This window comes from Pteropus vampyrus, unplaced genomic scaffold (assembly GCF_000151845.1).
Source record: "Pteropus vampyrus isolate Shadow unplaced genomic scaffold, Pvam_2.0 Scaffold374, whole genome shotgun sequence".
Classification (NCBI taxonomy): Eukaryota; Metazoa; Chordata; class Mammalia; order Chiroptera; family Pteropodidae; genus Pteropus; species Pteropus vampyrus.
The window spans coordinates 238744-254149 of record NW_011889155.1 but is presented as its reverse complement, the minus strand read 5'-3'; the positions used below and the strand labels follow the sequence as shown (position 1 = coordinate 254149).

The 15406-nt window shown below is 50.3% G+C and overlaps 1 protein-coding gene and 1 pseudogene across 1 annotated transcript in view; one reads left to right on the top strand and one right to left on the bottom strand.

Moving 5' to 3' along the window:
* Positions 1–15406, bottom strand: part of IGSF21 (immunoglobin superfamily member 21) — a 133605-nt gene that overhangs the window by 18116 nt on the left and 100083 nt on the right. Inside the window, exon 3 of the mRNA XM_011379759.2 lies at positions 14234–14352. Coding sequence (XP_011378061.2) covers positions 14234–14352 — 119 coding nt within the window. The remainder of the gene's footprint in view (positions 1–14233; positions 14353–15406) is intronic.
* On the top strand, positions 8926–9044 carry LOC111731443 (annotated as a pseudogene).

Here is a 15406-nt window from a genome sequence, read left to right as displayed (position 1 = left end):
GAGGCCAGGCACAGGTGCTGCGTTGGATCTGGTACTCTAGTGCTGTTTTGTAGATGATGCTTTTAACCCGGTGGTTCTCAAAGTGTGGTCCCCTGGGCTAGCAGCATCCACCTTCCCTGAGAGCTTGTTAGAAATACAGACTCTTGAGCCCCATTCCAGACCTGCTGAATCAGAACCCTCAGGGTGGGCTGGGGTGGGGTGGGCTCCAGCCAGCTGGGTTTTAACAAGCCTGCCAGAAGACTCTAATGCAAGTTCATCATGTGAACCATTGCCTTAACTTCTGTAAGCTGCAGTCTGCTCAGTTCTAAATCGAAAATAGCAAGCCCCACTGGATGATGGTGTTATGTGAACTGAGGACCTGTTTTGTAGTAGCTGCTCAGTAAACAGTAGTGAAACTTATTACTGCCTGAGAGGGCAAGACTCAGGTAGGGCAAACCTCAGCATGGCTTCTCCAGGCCTCAGCAGACAGGGCATAGGCAGAGTTCTCCAGGGACTCTCTGATTCTGCACTGATTGGGTCAAAGGACCTCAGATCCCCAAAGCTCTGCCCCCACGAGCTGTGTAACTTTCTGCTCATGTTCTGATTGGCTGTTTCTTAATGTTCCCAGTTTTCTGATTGGCTTCCTAGGCTGCCAGTCCCATGTGGACCCACCCTGCACCTGGGGTTTGCTATCTGGAGATAGCCTGTCTGTGGTCACCGTGCAAGGCTGCCTCAACCCTGCCATGCCATTGTAGTTTATGTGGCAATAGAGCAAATGTGTTCAGGCCCACGATAGGTGCCATTTCTGTGGAGATGAAATCTATGGGGTGTGACATGAAACCGTTTTAAATAGCAGCAAGGTGGCTATTTAGAGGATGTTTTCAATGTATCCCAGAGGTATACATTACACACTTGGGTGATTTTACCACGAGTCATACTGTAGCTTTATGAAAGAAGCCTCCGGAAGCCCGCAGAAGCCTGGGGAGGCCCTGGCAAGTGGGGAAGTATATTCAAGACCTGGCTTGTGGCAGCGGCACCCAGCTCAAGTTCTTCCTGCTCAAGTTCAAGTTCAAGGCTGCTCTGTACAAACCCCTACTCCCCCCACCAAAAGAAAAGCAGTAGACTGAAGCTTGGAAACTCTGGGTGGACCTTACCCCGCTCCCTCTTCCTCCACTCTGGAAAACTTCTGCCTCTTCCAGCAGAATTTGTCCCTCTAAACACTGGGCCTTGGTATTCTGGGGCTCAGAACAGAATTTACCCCTGACCTTCTCCACCCAGGGCCTGGCTCCAAGATCACTGCCCTTCTATTCCCAAGCAGGGTGTCCCTTAGGGAGTTGCCAGCTTCCTGATCCTCATCCATAAAGTTAGGGTGACACTGGTGCCTGTCTCATGTGGGGCGTTTGTGAGGACTGAAGTACATGGCAGGGGCAACCCCTGCCAACCTCACAGCAGAACCTCCACCCCTCATCCCTGGTCTGGAGCCTTCCCTTCCAGCAGATCTCCCAGAGGGCTCTGCAGCCAGAGTCTTTCCTGTCTTATCAGCATTTTAAAATTGATTTCCAAGTTAGAGGGCAAGTAAATCATTCTTGCCACTTACTTCTCATAAAGCAATTTCCAGGGGAGACCTGGGGGAGGGGAGGAGTAGTGGAGAAGGGTTTTTATGTGGGAAGGAGGTTGTGCATTCAGTTTTTGCAATATTTTACTATGAAAAATTTTAAACCTATCTAAAAGTTCAAGTATTTGTACAATGAACACTCTTGTGCCCATCTCCCAGGTTCTACAATAAACAGTTAAGTCTACTTTGTAGCACACCCATTAGATTGTGTCTTTTTCAAGAGCTGGGTGAGGCAGAGCCAAGCTTCAGTCCAATGGGATCCAACTCCTGGCCAGGGCGGAAGGGCTTGATTTGAGGGTGGGGGGAGTCTCGGAGATCCAGCACACATGGCCTCTCCCCTGGCCTTGCCCTGGTCCCGAATGAAGTGCTTTGCAGGACATCTGGTACTGGAAAGCTCATGGACCTATTGGTTGTCAGATCTGTGAACAATAACCTCCATCGCTGGGCCTGGAACAGTGGCCGGCCTTTGTCTACACGACTCATTCTGGCCTAGGAGCTTCTCACGCTACGGACATTGGTTCATTCTGCTGACCAGGGCTCAGCACAGGGCAGCATAGGTGTGCTGAGTTGACATTTGCAGGGGTGACTGGTCCACAGCCACTCAGCCAGTAAGGACCAAGGTTAGGACTCCAAACCACATCTGGCTTAAGCTGTCAGCCCATGCTCACAACCCTGCTCCTCACCAGCTGTCACTCACTCTCAGGGACTTAGTTTCCTCTGAGACCTCGTGATGGGGCTGGACTAGGGGACCCCTAAAGTCTTTTCCAGTTGGAAGAGTCTGTGGCTCTGTGTGCAAGAGGCCTGGAGGGTTCCAGGTTAGTGGAGGAAGACCTCCTGACTAGAAAGAAGTCAGACAGCGGACTGGTCGGCAGAGAGGAGCTCAGGTTCTCCCTGCGAGGTAACCTCAGCGGTCGGAGTCTGTCCTCTGACGGGCCTCGGGTCCACGGGAGAATCAGCTGGGAGGGCGTGGCTGGCACCACCGTCCCCCGTGAACACTCTCTCTACCCTCAGTCCTGCTCCCAAATCCCTGGGAGCTTCCCAGGCCCATCCCAACTCCTGTGGTCTCCTTGGACAGACATCACTGGATTCAGGGTCTCACTGTGGTCTTGACTTTTGTCTGCCTGTGCCAAGCCCGGTGGACAGGCAGGGCCAGTGGCGACCTGACACAAATGAAGAGCCTTCCCAAAAGGTCCTTTCCTCACCTCCCCAGCTCCTGCCAGGACTGGGCACAGCAGTTGGCCTTATCTGGGCTCAGAAGCTAAGCTGCTATATCGTGACTCTGCTACCCGTGAGCTGGGTGACCTTGGCAAGTCACTTACCTTCTCTGTGCCTGTTTCCTCATCTGTAACATAGGGGTCATTATAATATCTACTTGACAAGGTTCTTGTGAGCATTGTGTGAAGTACTTAGACCCTAGCCTGGCACCTGGTAAGCACTGAATAAATGTCAGCCATTGTCTTTTTGTTGCCGTTATTAATCATCTCCTATTACCTACTCCTCACGTGCGCTGCTTCAGGGTCCTGCCACAAAGGAATGCTCCCTGCTTTCCATGCTTTGCTGCTCACACACCGTCGCCTACAGGGCTCCTTCTGCCTGAAATGCCTCCTGTCCTGTCCTATCCCCAGGATACAAGACCCAGCTGTATGCCACCCACTCCATGAAGCCTTCCTGATGCCTCCTCCTGGAGGAGGCTCTCCCTCCCGAGAACTCCCACATCCCTTAGCCTGCACCCTAGTCCTCTCCCATCATCCTTGTCTTCCTTCTGCCGGAATTCGGGCAACCCATGCCCTTCTCTGTCTCCTCCATCTTTCGAGGACTCCTTCAGGGCAGACACTGGCCTTTCCTCCTTCTTTTTATCCTTGGAGCCTAGAGGTCAGGTTCTGGATTCAGAGAGAGAGCTGAGATTCTCCACTGGGTCACTCGCTAGCCACGCGATCTTGAGCAAGATGCTTCATCTCTCTGAGCCTTGATGACCCCTTCTGTAAAATGGGCATAACCACAAGCACTCTCCCACCAGCGGTCATGAGAATTAAACACGAGAATGCGCACCAAGAACTTAGTGCAATGCCTGGCACATAATAAGCACTCCATCGGAGCTAGCTTTTGTTATGAAGATTATTGCGATTATTGAGATTATTTGTTATTAAGATTATCATTCCTAGGAAGTGAGGGAGGTAGTCCTGCTTCTCATGTACAGATGGGGAAACCGAGCCCAGGGGTGCAAGGTAGGCTGGCAGCAGAGACAGGACTGCTGACTCCCGGGCCAAGCCAACTAGGAGTGTGCTCTTGGTCTCAGTTTCCCCTTTTGTACATGGGGCGGTGGGATTTCCTCTCCCTCCCCAATAGTGTTTACAGGTGACAGGCACTTCCAGGGGCTGGCTTGTTTCCTCCCACAGCCTCCCTGTCCCTGTTCTTCTAGCTCCTGATTCAGCTCTGTTAACACCTGTAACCTCAGCCTTATGCCTGCTCCTTAAATCACTGGGCCCGAGGCGCTGCAGTTTCAACAGCCACATATCACTTGTAATTAAGGACCCTGTCCAAGGGAGGGGAAGTTTACCTTCTGCTAGAGACACTAAATCTAGCTCCCAGTGGTGGTGAGGATAAAGCATCGCACTGACCTAACACTCGTCAAGGTTTAACAATGCACCTGCAGGCCTGCTCTGGTGGGGTCTGGGGGATGGATCCTGAAGGGGCGGGTAGGAGGTGGAGAGAGGCAATCCTGGAACGAGAGGGGAGCCGTGGTCTGTGAGACATGGAAGGTCCAGGGAGCTAATGAGGGGCTTAGGGGGCTGCAGCCACATGCTCCGACAGTTCCAGGGAGGAGATGAATCTCTACAGCTCGTCTCAGAAAGACATGACGGGCCATTCTGTGAGAGGCTGTGGAGAGGCTCCTTAGCCAGGCGGTCTGGGTTTGCCACTCACTCGCTGCGTGACCTTGGGCAAGTTACTTAACCTCTCTGGGCCTCAGTTTCCTCATTTCTTAAAATAAGGTAGGCACAGATCTGTCTCCCAGCAGATCTGTGCCTACCTTCTAGACTTGTGAAGATTAAATGAATTAATATGTTTAAAGTGCTTGGAGCAATATTTGGCACCCTATAACCACAAAATTCACCACTATTACAGTATATTCTGGAGGGTCCCTATTAAAATGGATGTCTCTCAGTCCTTTCTCCATAGCAGGCACATAGTAGGTGCTGATAAATATTGATTGAATCAAGGACTTGCGTGAGGAATGAATGAGCAAATGGTCTCAGAGAAGGACTGGTGACATCTGCTCTATGGCCCCAGGGACAAGATGCACAGAACGGTGCACGTTGCTTCAGTGAGCTATCTGCTCCTTCCAGCCATGATCACGAGCCAGAGAGGTTCCAAATCACGCCCAGCCTGTGGACATGCTTCGGAAGCCTCGTCTCCATCCCCGGCTCAGGGCCTCGGGTCTCTCAGGACAAAAAATGGCAATCAGGAAATGTTCGGGTTCATACTCTGGGCTTCTCTTTATTAGCAGACACAGTTTTCTCTTCTGTAAAGTGAAGGTACGTCTCTTACAGATCGCTGGCAGGCAGGAGCAGCTGACGGGGCAACCCAAGTGTTTCGAGCTGTTGAAAGGAACCCTGGGATCTGGGCGAGATCCGTCTGGCCGCCATGCAGCCCACACCCAGAGAGGAATGATGTCCCTCCATCTTCCTGGCGGCCTCGTGTTGTGGGAGGATGGGGGGCTTTGTCTCCCAGCAGATCTGAGCTCAGATCCCAGCCCACTCCCTGCTGTGGGGTGTCAGGCATGTTCCCTGACCTCTCTGAGCAGTCTGTAGTTCGCTCACTGTCAGTGAGGCATCACAGGGCCCGCCTGGGAGCGGGTGGACTGGAGGGAGGAATAGTAGGCTAGTGGAACGTGCTGGGCCTGCTGCTGAGCACACAGTGGGCTCGGTCAAGGGCATTCCTCTTTTGCAGATTCATGTTCAGAGAAGGCAGAATGGAAGATTCTAAAAGCCTGTTCAGGAGGTGGTAGGCGGCAGGCTTGGGCCTTTGGGGCTGAGGCTAGGAAGTGACCGTCCTTGTTAGATGATCCGGTTAGCTCCAAAGTGCTCCTCTGAGCCCCAAAACCATCTGTCCAGCCCCTCTCTGCACTGGCTCTCAGCCGGCGACCTCAGCTAGCTGGGGGCCCATGGGCAGGCAGGTGGGCAAGGTGGGCATCCTTCCTCCAGGTCTTTGGCCAGGTCCAGGCATTCAAGATGGCAGTGTCCAGTCTCTGAAGATGCTCTTATGTCCATCTTGGAAGAGCCTGGCCACTCCGGCCTCAGTCTTCTGGTCCGCAGGCTCCTCTCTGACAGCCAAGCCCAGCCAGCTGTCTCATGTCCTTGCTGCCCATCTAGCTGTCCCCGCTCAGGAACTCTGACTAGCAGGGGGCAGGGAGGCCTGCAGAGGTCCTTAGGACTACAGCCCTAAGCGGTCCATTTCCTGTAGTCACCGTCTGCTGAGTGAAATCCCATGTTTCATTGATACCTTCTCAGGAGACCACCTCCATCTCCGCCTGCTATGTCCCCCACATCTGCTCTCATCTTTCCAGTTGGTCCTCATGTCCTGTGACTCCTGTCTGGAAATACCTGGAATGTCCAGCCTATACTGCCCGAGCCCTGGGCTGGCTCCTGTCTCTCTCTCCTTCTAACTGACCACCCTGCCCTCCAAACGGGCCAGCAGACCTGGGCCGAGCACTTTCTCTATGCACGATCTTATTTACTCTTCACAAGAGCCCTATGAAGTACGAACCTTCATTACCTCAAGTTTCCAGATGAAGAAACTGAGGCTTACAGAAGAAAAGTTGCAGCAAGACTGTGGAGGAGGTGGCATTGGAACATTGCTTCTTTTCTGATCTCTTCTACCAGTGCCCGGGGCAAGTGGCCAGAGCTGTCACTACCTGGCTTATGGAGCTTCGGCTGGGCTGATGTCCCTTCCTGCAGCTCTGACCCCATTCCTGGGCCCCACTGGCATTTGCAGGGTGAAAGTTAAGGCAAAATGGGTGAGAAGTAACAACTAATCTTTTGGTGGGTTCATTGTGAGCTTGGGACACCGACCTGTACAACTTATGCCCCAGCAGGGGAAGTGTTATTGGAACCCTCATTTAGCAGATGGGGAAACTGAGGCTCAAGGAGCTTAAACAACCTGCCAGTGTAGGTAGTGGTTAGGCCCAGGACCTCTGGAGCCTGTCTGCCCGTGTTTGGATCCTAGTTCTAGCCTTTTTGAACCTGCGTCCTCGGGCAAAATTTTAACCACTCCGTTTTCACATTTGTAAAATGTGGACAATAACAGCAGAATCTACCTTAGAAGGCTGTTATGACAATTAAATGTGTTGACTGGTGCAAAACAGAACTGCGCCTGGTGTATAGTAAATGTTCAATAAACATTTGCTGCTTTTATTACTAGCAGTTGTAAACTGGTTTTGAAGTTCATGGCTGAATGCAAGGCTCATACTCGTAACCACTCCTCAGCTCTCTCAGGCCTGGTCATCAGGACCCTGGGAGCTTCTGGGGTGGGAAGTGGAGGTTTGGGTTTGCCTCTCTGTCCCTCAGCACCCTAGGCTTCCTCTGCAGTCCTGGCCTGGATCCCAAACCACCCACACCTCCGCTCGACAGCAGACAGCAAGCAGCGTGTGCTCCCTGGAGCTGTGGCCACTACAGTTGCCTGGGACCATTTCATGTAATTAGTTCAAGCCCAGCAGGAGGCTCATCTGCTCAGGCTCCAAGACAGGGGAAGGAGCCGATCATTTCCCACCCAGCAGGTGTCCTGGGCTCTGAAGAGGGCTGGTGAGGTAGCTCTGAGTCTTCTCTCACAGCTCCCCTGCCTGCAGATCCCGAGCGATTCTCAGACAAGCTTCCTCCCTCTGTGGACCTAACCTGCCCCCGGAGGGCCACATACACCCTCCATCCGCAGTGCAGTGCCTGCCCATTCTGCCTGGGAGACGCCCAATCCCCGACAGCCGTCCTGTGCTCTGGCAGGCTCCTTGAGAGCGGGGTCTCATTGGTGTCATTCAGAGGCTGAGTTGTGTTTCTTCTGTTTTGCTCAAGCCTGCGGGAGCATCACCAGGCCTTTGAGGGGCTCTGGGTCTTCCCTGAGCCCTCATATTTCCCCCATCCCACTAGAAGCCATTGGCATTTCTCCTTCCCAAGTCAAGAGAGGTCTTTGACCCTTCAATTATTGGTTCCGGGAATGTGCTCCTTTTTCTAGAGAGGAGCACTGGGTTGGGAGTCCAGAGAACCGAGTTCAAGAATGTGGTCTTTGAAGGCAGATCTGTAGCGAGCCTGGGTTCTGGCCTGGCCACACGGAGTGGGCACAGTCTCCAACACCCCAGCATGCTGTAGTCTCTTTCCCTCTGGGAGCACTCACTAGCCCCGGGGTGAATTTCTTATAATGTGAAAACTGAAGGAACTGGCCACTGGAGGACTTCTGTGAACTGATTGCCCAAAGGCACACAAAAGGAGAGTGACAGAACCAGGCTGGAGGTGGCCAGATAGCTTTAAAAAGCACCAGAAGTGCATGAGGACGTATAGATCAAGGGAATAGAATAAAGAGTCCAGAAATAAACCCTCACATTTGCAGTCAATGAGGACGCCTAGACAATTCAATGGGGAGAGAAGAGGCTGTTCAAAAATTGGTGCTGGGACCACTGAGTACCCGCATGCAGATGATGGAAGCAGATTCCTCCCTCACACCACGTACAAAGATGAACTCGAAATAGATCATAAACCTATACATAAGACTAAAAACTATAAATGCTCATAGAAGAAAAACATAGGAGTAAACTACAACTTTGGGTTAGGCAAATCTTCCTTAGATACAACACCAAAAGCACAAATCACAAAAGAAAAAAAAAGTATATAAATGGACTTCATCAGAATGAAAACCTTTTTTCCTTTAAAGGGCTCGATCCAGAAAGTGAAATGATAACTCACAAAATGAGAGAAAATGTATGCAAATTATATATCTGACAAGGCCCTTGTATCTGGAATAAGAAACTCTTACAGCTCAATGATAAAAAGACAAATAACCCAATTGAAAATGAGCAAAAGATCTGAAGATATTTCTCTAAGAAGATCTACAAATAGCCAATAAGCACATGAAAAGATGCTCAATATCATTATCCATTAGAGAAATGCAAATCAAAATACCACTTCACAAGAGAATTGAAACTATATATTTACACGAAAACTTGTACACGAATGTTTGTAGTAGCATTATTCATAATAGCCCCAAAGTGGAAACTATCTAAATGTCCATCAACTGGTAAAAAAGTGTCATCTATTATAAATGGAATGTTAGTTAGCTGTAAAAAGGAATGAGTCTACGGCCATGCCATCCTGAACAAGCCCAATCCCGGCTGATCTTGGAAGCTAGGCTGGGTTGGGCATGGTTAGTACTTGGATGGGAGATCACCTAGGAAGACCAGGTGCTGTGGGCGTAAAAACAAAAATAAAAAATAAGAGATTGTAAGCTGACAAGGTCCTTGCAATCTGTGAGGTCAACCAAGGGTTGCCTCACCTAAAATGAATGAATGAATGAATGAATGAATGAATGAATAAGTAAATAAATAAATAAAAGGAATGAAGCTCTGATACATGCTCCGGTATGGTTGAACCTTGAGAACATTATCCTAAGTGAAAGAAATCACAAAAGCCATAAAAGAACGCATATTGTGTAATCCTAGTAATATGAAATGACCAGGCAAATCCACAGAGGTAGAAAGTAGATGAGTGTTTGCCTAAGACTAGCGGGAAGGGATTTGGGACGAGGAGTAACTGCTAACGAGTATAGGATTTCCTTTGGAGTATTGAAAATGCGGTAAAATTGGCTGGAAAGAAAAGTGGTTGCTCAGCTCTGTGAATATGCTAAAAACCACTGAATGGTATACTCTAAATGATAGAATTATGTTATGTGAATTACAGCTCAATAAAACCATTTTTTAAAAAACAAGGAGGAAAAAGCACCAGATGCACTTAATAAAAATTCAGTAAAACATACCGAAAACAAAACAAAACAAAACAAAAAGACAAGCTTTGCAAAGCTCATTAACAACTGTTCTCTGGGCTGGAAGCTGTGTTCTCCAGCCCCAGGTTTGAAAAGCATACGGTGTGGTTTGGGGCCATTGCAGATTCCGAAATTCTACCTTCCTCTGCCAATCTCACTTGGACACCTCCAGAATTGAGAGAAGAATCTTGAGATAAAATGTTTTATTAATGCTTATTGATACTTTGTGACTTCCAGTAGAGCAGAATGGTTAAGTGTATAGGATGCCTCCGTTTACCCTGACTTTGCCGGCTGGGTGGGTGGCCTAGGCAAGTGACCTAACCTCTCTCAGTTACTTCATCTGTCAAAGGGGAAATGGTAGTATCCACCTAACAGTTTTTGTGATTGGTCAGTCAGTTATCGTATGAGGAACTTAGCACAGCAACTGACATACTAGCGAAAGCTCAATGAAGGGGTCCCACGTGGGTGGGAGTAGAGAGTATTGGATTCAGAGCCAGACAGTGAATCCTGCTACCTTCTGGCTCAGTTACTGTTGTGGGTTGAATTGTGTTTCCCAGAAACATATGTTCCAGTCCTAACCCCCAGTACCTGTAAATGTGGCCTTATTTAGAAACAGAGGCTCTGCAGGTATAACCAACTTAAGATGGGATCATACTGGATTGGGGTGCACCTCATCCAATGCCTGATGTCCTTGTAAGAGATGGAAATTTGGACACAGAGGCACAGACCCACAGAGGGACTCTGATTTAGAATGCCCGTGTGTGGGCATTCAAACCATCTTCTAATATACTTTAACAGAGAAGCTCAGTACTGAACTGTCCATGTCACGAGTGGACATTGACCTGGATTTGGACCCAGGTCTGCTGGACTCCAAGTCCAGTGCTCCTTTCAGAGGGTTTGAGTAGTGGGGGTACTAGAGGATTGGGGAAGCACCCACAGGGACAGGGGTACAAGAATGAAGAAGTGGGGGGCTCAAATGTGCTCCTTGTTTTCCTAGACTCCTACAGGCCCCCAAAGGAAAAATAGTCCCACCTGAACATCTGCATTTGGAGAACTAAGTGCTCCTAGCGAGGGCTCAGGTTTACTGAGGTCTGCTCTCTCTCCACTGTCCCTGCCCCATGCTTCCTATTACTTCCTGTTTGTGTTACTGACAGCCCTTGTGTCAAAGTTTTCCCTTGGGAATTCAGAATTGCTGCTAGGAGCATCAGCTCTAATCTTGGGCAGACGCGATGGGACTGCCCCCAGCTCTGTCACTCACATGGGTGAGCCCCTTACATATACAGAGCCTCCGTCCCCTCATTCGTAAAAGGGAGATGACCATACCTGCTTCGGCAGGCTCCTGAAGGGTCATGTGATTAACCATAGGTTGACACTGAGCACTCAATGCCAGGCGCACAGCCCATGTTTGGTGGACAGTGGCCTTGATTAACAGCTAAGGGCCGGAAGAGCCCCTTTGGTGGTGACAGTGGATCTGGCGAGGGTGGCAGAGAAACCTTGTGCCTTGGTCTCTGGCAGAACCAGAAGAGCAATGTCTTCGGCTTGGACAGGGTGGGGGTGTCTGGGCCTCACAATCTAATTGATTGTAACATCGCACCCTTAACATGCTTTCCCGCCTAACCTGCACCCCCAAGAAGAGCCTTTGCAATGCTTCCGTGACGGTGTATAATGCGTTCTCGTGGCCCAGCATGCACCTTTCAAATTGGCTTACAATTTATCTGTAGCTCATATAAAAACATTTTAATGACTATGTGCGGCACGAACCCTCGGTGTCACCCATGGGGCTCCCAAACGTCTTTCCCCACCACATAGCGGGGCTGTTATAGGCGTGAAATTACAGCCGCTCTTGCATTTTGATCTCCAGCCGGAGGCCTCTGGAAAGCGCGCGTTAGAACGCGCTGGATGCAGACACAGCGATGGCAGACAGCATTGCCCAGCTCCTCTCTCTGGCAGAACCGCGCTGTGCTTTTGATGCCCTGAACCGTGCCCAGCTCCCCGGCTCCCCCTCCCCACTGTCCTGGGAAGCTTCCCTTTGACTCCCGAATTGTACAGGGGCTATCTAGCCCACTGTCATCTGCCAGTCCTTAGGGTCCCTTGTGACACAAAGGAGAGACCCCAGCTTTCAACGACCTCCGCTAGCTTGGAAGGGAGGCTCTTTGTGTGTGCAGGTGTGACAAGAAAGGGTCTATGCTATGTCACAGACAGGCCAAAACAATGAATAGATTTTAATTTTTGAAGTATGGCTTGACATATATTTAAAGGAGAGCATCATGGAGTGGGGGGAGGGGAGGTGGCACAATTTTTAACCTTTCTAACTGTGCCAGATTTTTAACTGACATTATTACTATTTGTTGATACTACAAGAGATACTATTTATTGAGCACTCAGAATGTGCCTGAGCTCAGAACATTCTGTTCTGTAGATTGTCTCATTGAATCCTCCCAACCCTGGCCAAGTCCCTCCCACCTCTGAGTCCAGGTCTAAGCAATGGGATCAGTATAGTTCCTGCCTCCCAGCTGATGTGGCTGCTGAATTACCAGAGGGGAATTTCCCTCATGCTCAACCCCGCCGTCTCTCTCAGCCCTGGGGTAAGGTAAGGTGAGAATTAGAAGGAGAGAGAGATATGTTGTATATGGATAGGACTATAGATACAGATGTTGATATATATGTATCGATGTAGATATATACAGAATTCGTATTTTTTTGAATACTTAGAGGCTTAGATCAATGTTCCGAAAGTGTGGTCCCAACACTAAGCTGCCTGATAGCAAAGGGAAATTTTGTGATCCTGGCTGTGTGAACTTAGGCAAGTTGTCTGCTTTCTCTGTGCCTCCTTATCTGCATCTGCAAAATGGGCATAACGGCACCACTAGTATCTCGCCTCGGGTTGGTGGTGAGGACTAAATGACATAACATGGAAAGCACTTAGCCCAGCAGTCTCTGAGGGGCCTTTCTTGAGTCCTCTCCCTAAGCTAGCCACCATGTCACCTGTAGTCACTTGTTATCTCATTGCCCTGCTCTATTTTTCTTCCTGGTATTTATCACCATCCACAATCATCTCGCTTATTCATCTATGCATGTCTCATGCACTGGACACAAACTCCCCAAGGACAAAAATGATGTCCTTTTAAAGATGTGTGTCCATTACCTGGCATATAGCAGGTGCTCAATAAATATCTGGTGAGTACACGATGGCGTACATGTCCTTCTTCGGACTGGGAGCCCCTTGATGGTACAAACTAAGTTTGGTTCCCTGGTATGACCTACCCAGGGCTGAGCACCGAGAATGTTCCCTGCCCATGTTTGACGGGCCGATCAGTGAGCGGGCCACTGGAAGAGGCGTTTCCTGGCACCGTCACCTCCCCGCCATGGCCCGTTCCCCAGGAAACCAAAACACACCATATACCATATACTGCCACTGTGGGAATCAATGTCCCTTGGGGGAGGTCTGGCTTTTGGAGGTTTTCAATTTCCCCAGAAGCAACGGCTTTCAATAGGGCCTTTATGCTTTCATTGATTGCCCTTGTACCGTAAGCTTTTTTTCCCTGATAAATATCATTTGCTAAGAAAATCAGAGAACACTGGAGCCTAGAGTCGATGCCAAGTCCCGAGAGTTCTGCCGGCAGAATCCGAGAGGCTGCCTGTCAAGGATGTCAGCGCCGAAAGGCTCAGAGATCACTGGGGGCAAGGGGAAACTGAGGCTGGGGTGGGGGACACAGGCCGCCGGAAAAACAGGCACGAGCATTATCGTCCCCATTTTGCAGATGTAGAAATGGAGGCACAGATAACAGGGTCAGAACCCAGGAGCCTTGACATCCAGTTTAGCTCGCTTTCTAATTCATCACCTGATGCTTCAGCATCTCAGGAAAGGCCTTGGGAGGTCCAGGGAGGGAACACATGGCTGGGTTAGAATCATCCTCTCTGCAGCAGGTATGCACGGCTGCTGAGATGCTCAGACCCGCCAGGGAGGCTCCTGGATTGTCAATCCCCCAGGGGAGCACCCACCCCCACTGCAGTTTTCCCACGGGTGTTTCTGTGAATGTGGCTCCTGGCTCCAGTCTGGGAAAGGAGTCACACAGCTGCTCCCACAGTGCCCAGTCCCTCCATCCCTGAGTCCTCACTGGGTCACGGAACCAGAAGCTGAGGGATCCGTGAATGATCCACTAGGCCCACATCCCACCCCCATCTTACGGAAGGGGAAACTGAAGCCCCCAGACTGTGACAGCCTTCTGCCCTGTGGGAAGCTCTTACTATTCATTCAAGTTCCTCATTTGTTCCAATCAATGTGACAGAGGCTCTCAAAGCGCCCAGTCCTGGAAGACCCAGGGATGAGGTGCAACCTTGTCTTCATGAGGTCATGGTCTCAGTGATGATAGGATAAGGAGGTCCTGAGAGGAAATCCTCAGGGGTCAAGTCCTTGAGGGGCAAGGTGGTCTCCTTGCCCCTCAAGGGCCAAGGTGGGAAAGAAGAGGGTCCACTGCCAGCGTGACAGGCATTTTGGCAGGTGGTTCCTGGGACAGCCCCTCTGTGCACACATGCACGTGTGTGTGTGCGCACACACACCCACATACACACACACACACCCCCTCCTCACTGTGATGCTGGGGCCAGGGGCCCTGCACTCACCCATGACGTTGAGGAAGATGTTGCCTGATGCCAGCACCACCTTCTCTCTCGTGGCACGGTCATAGATGCCCACGTGGCACTCATAGGGTCCATTGTCCGAGACGCGGACCTCGGGCAGCCTGGGGGAGGCAGAGGAGCAGCGTGAGGGGCTGGAAGGCCCAGCATTCCAGGAACCCACCCACCGCCCACTGCTGAGCCTTTGCTCAGGAAATACCCCTGGATCATCCACACAGCCACGTGCTGTGCTGGGGGGAGGGGCGCCACTCATGGAACACCGATCGCATGCCAGGCCCTGTGCTCCACGCTTCGGAAGGTGAAGGTGCGGGCTGTGTGCTCAGCCGGAGTTAAATCTGTGCTCTTTTCGGCCTCATGAACTGGGAATGACAGTGGTGCCCACTCCCGGGGGCCCTGAGGATGACATGGCTTCTGAGGTCCCTGGTGTGCAATATGGAACTGATACCTGGTCATCGCCTCACGTGTTTCTCATGGCCACCCTCTATGCATGGATCGCTTTTCCCGTTTCACAGACATGGAAACTGAGGCTCCAGAGGAGACGTAATAGCCCCTCTTCCCATCAATACGGCCAATAAGAACCAGGATGGGAATTTGAATGCTTCCTTGCTGTCTGTCACTTTATGCCCAGCCCTGGGGACTTGAGAAGAAGCACAGTAAAATTCTTGTCTCCAAGAAGCCTAGGCAGGGAAGCTCATCGGCACTCCAGATCACGTGGGAGAGGGCGAGCTTATCCAAGTGCCGAGGAGGAGCAGCTCTTGCCTGAGGAAGCCAGGAGGGCCTCTTAGAGGAGGTGACTCTGAGGACGGGAGAGACCCTCTCGTACCTTTACTCTCTAAAAGTCCAGAGAGTAAATATTTTAGGGTTTGTTGCTTCCACAGTCTCTGTCACAAATGACTCAACTCTGTCCTTGTAAAGCAGAAGTAGCGACAGACAGTGCAAAAGCAAATCAGTGTGGCTGTGTTTCAATAAAACTTTATTTATAACCATTGAAATTGGAATGTTATGCATTTTCTTGTGCCATGAAATCTTCTGTTTCATTTTCCCCCCTAATCATTAAAAAAAAATGTAAAAAACATTCTTAGTTCACTGGCTGTTAAAAAACAGTCTGGATTTGACCCATAGGCTGTAGTTTGACAATTCATGTTCTAGATCCTTCTA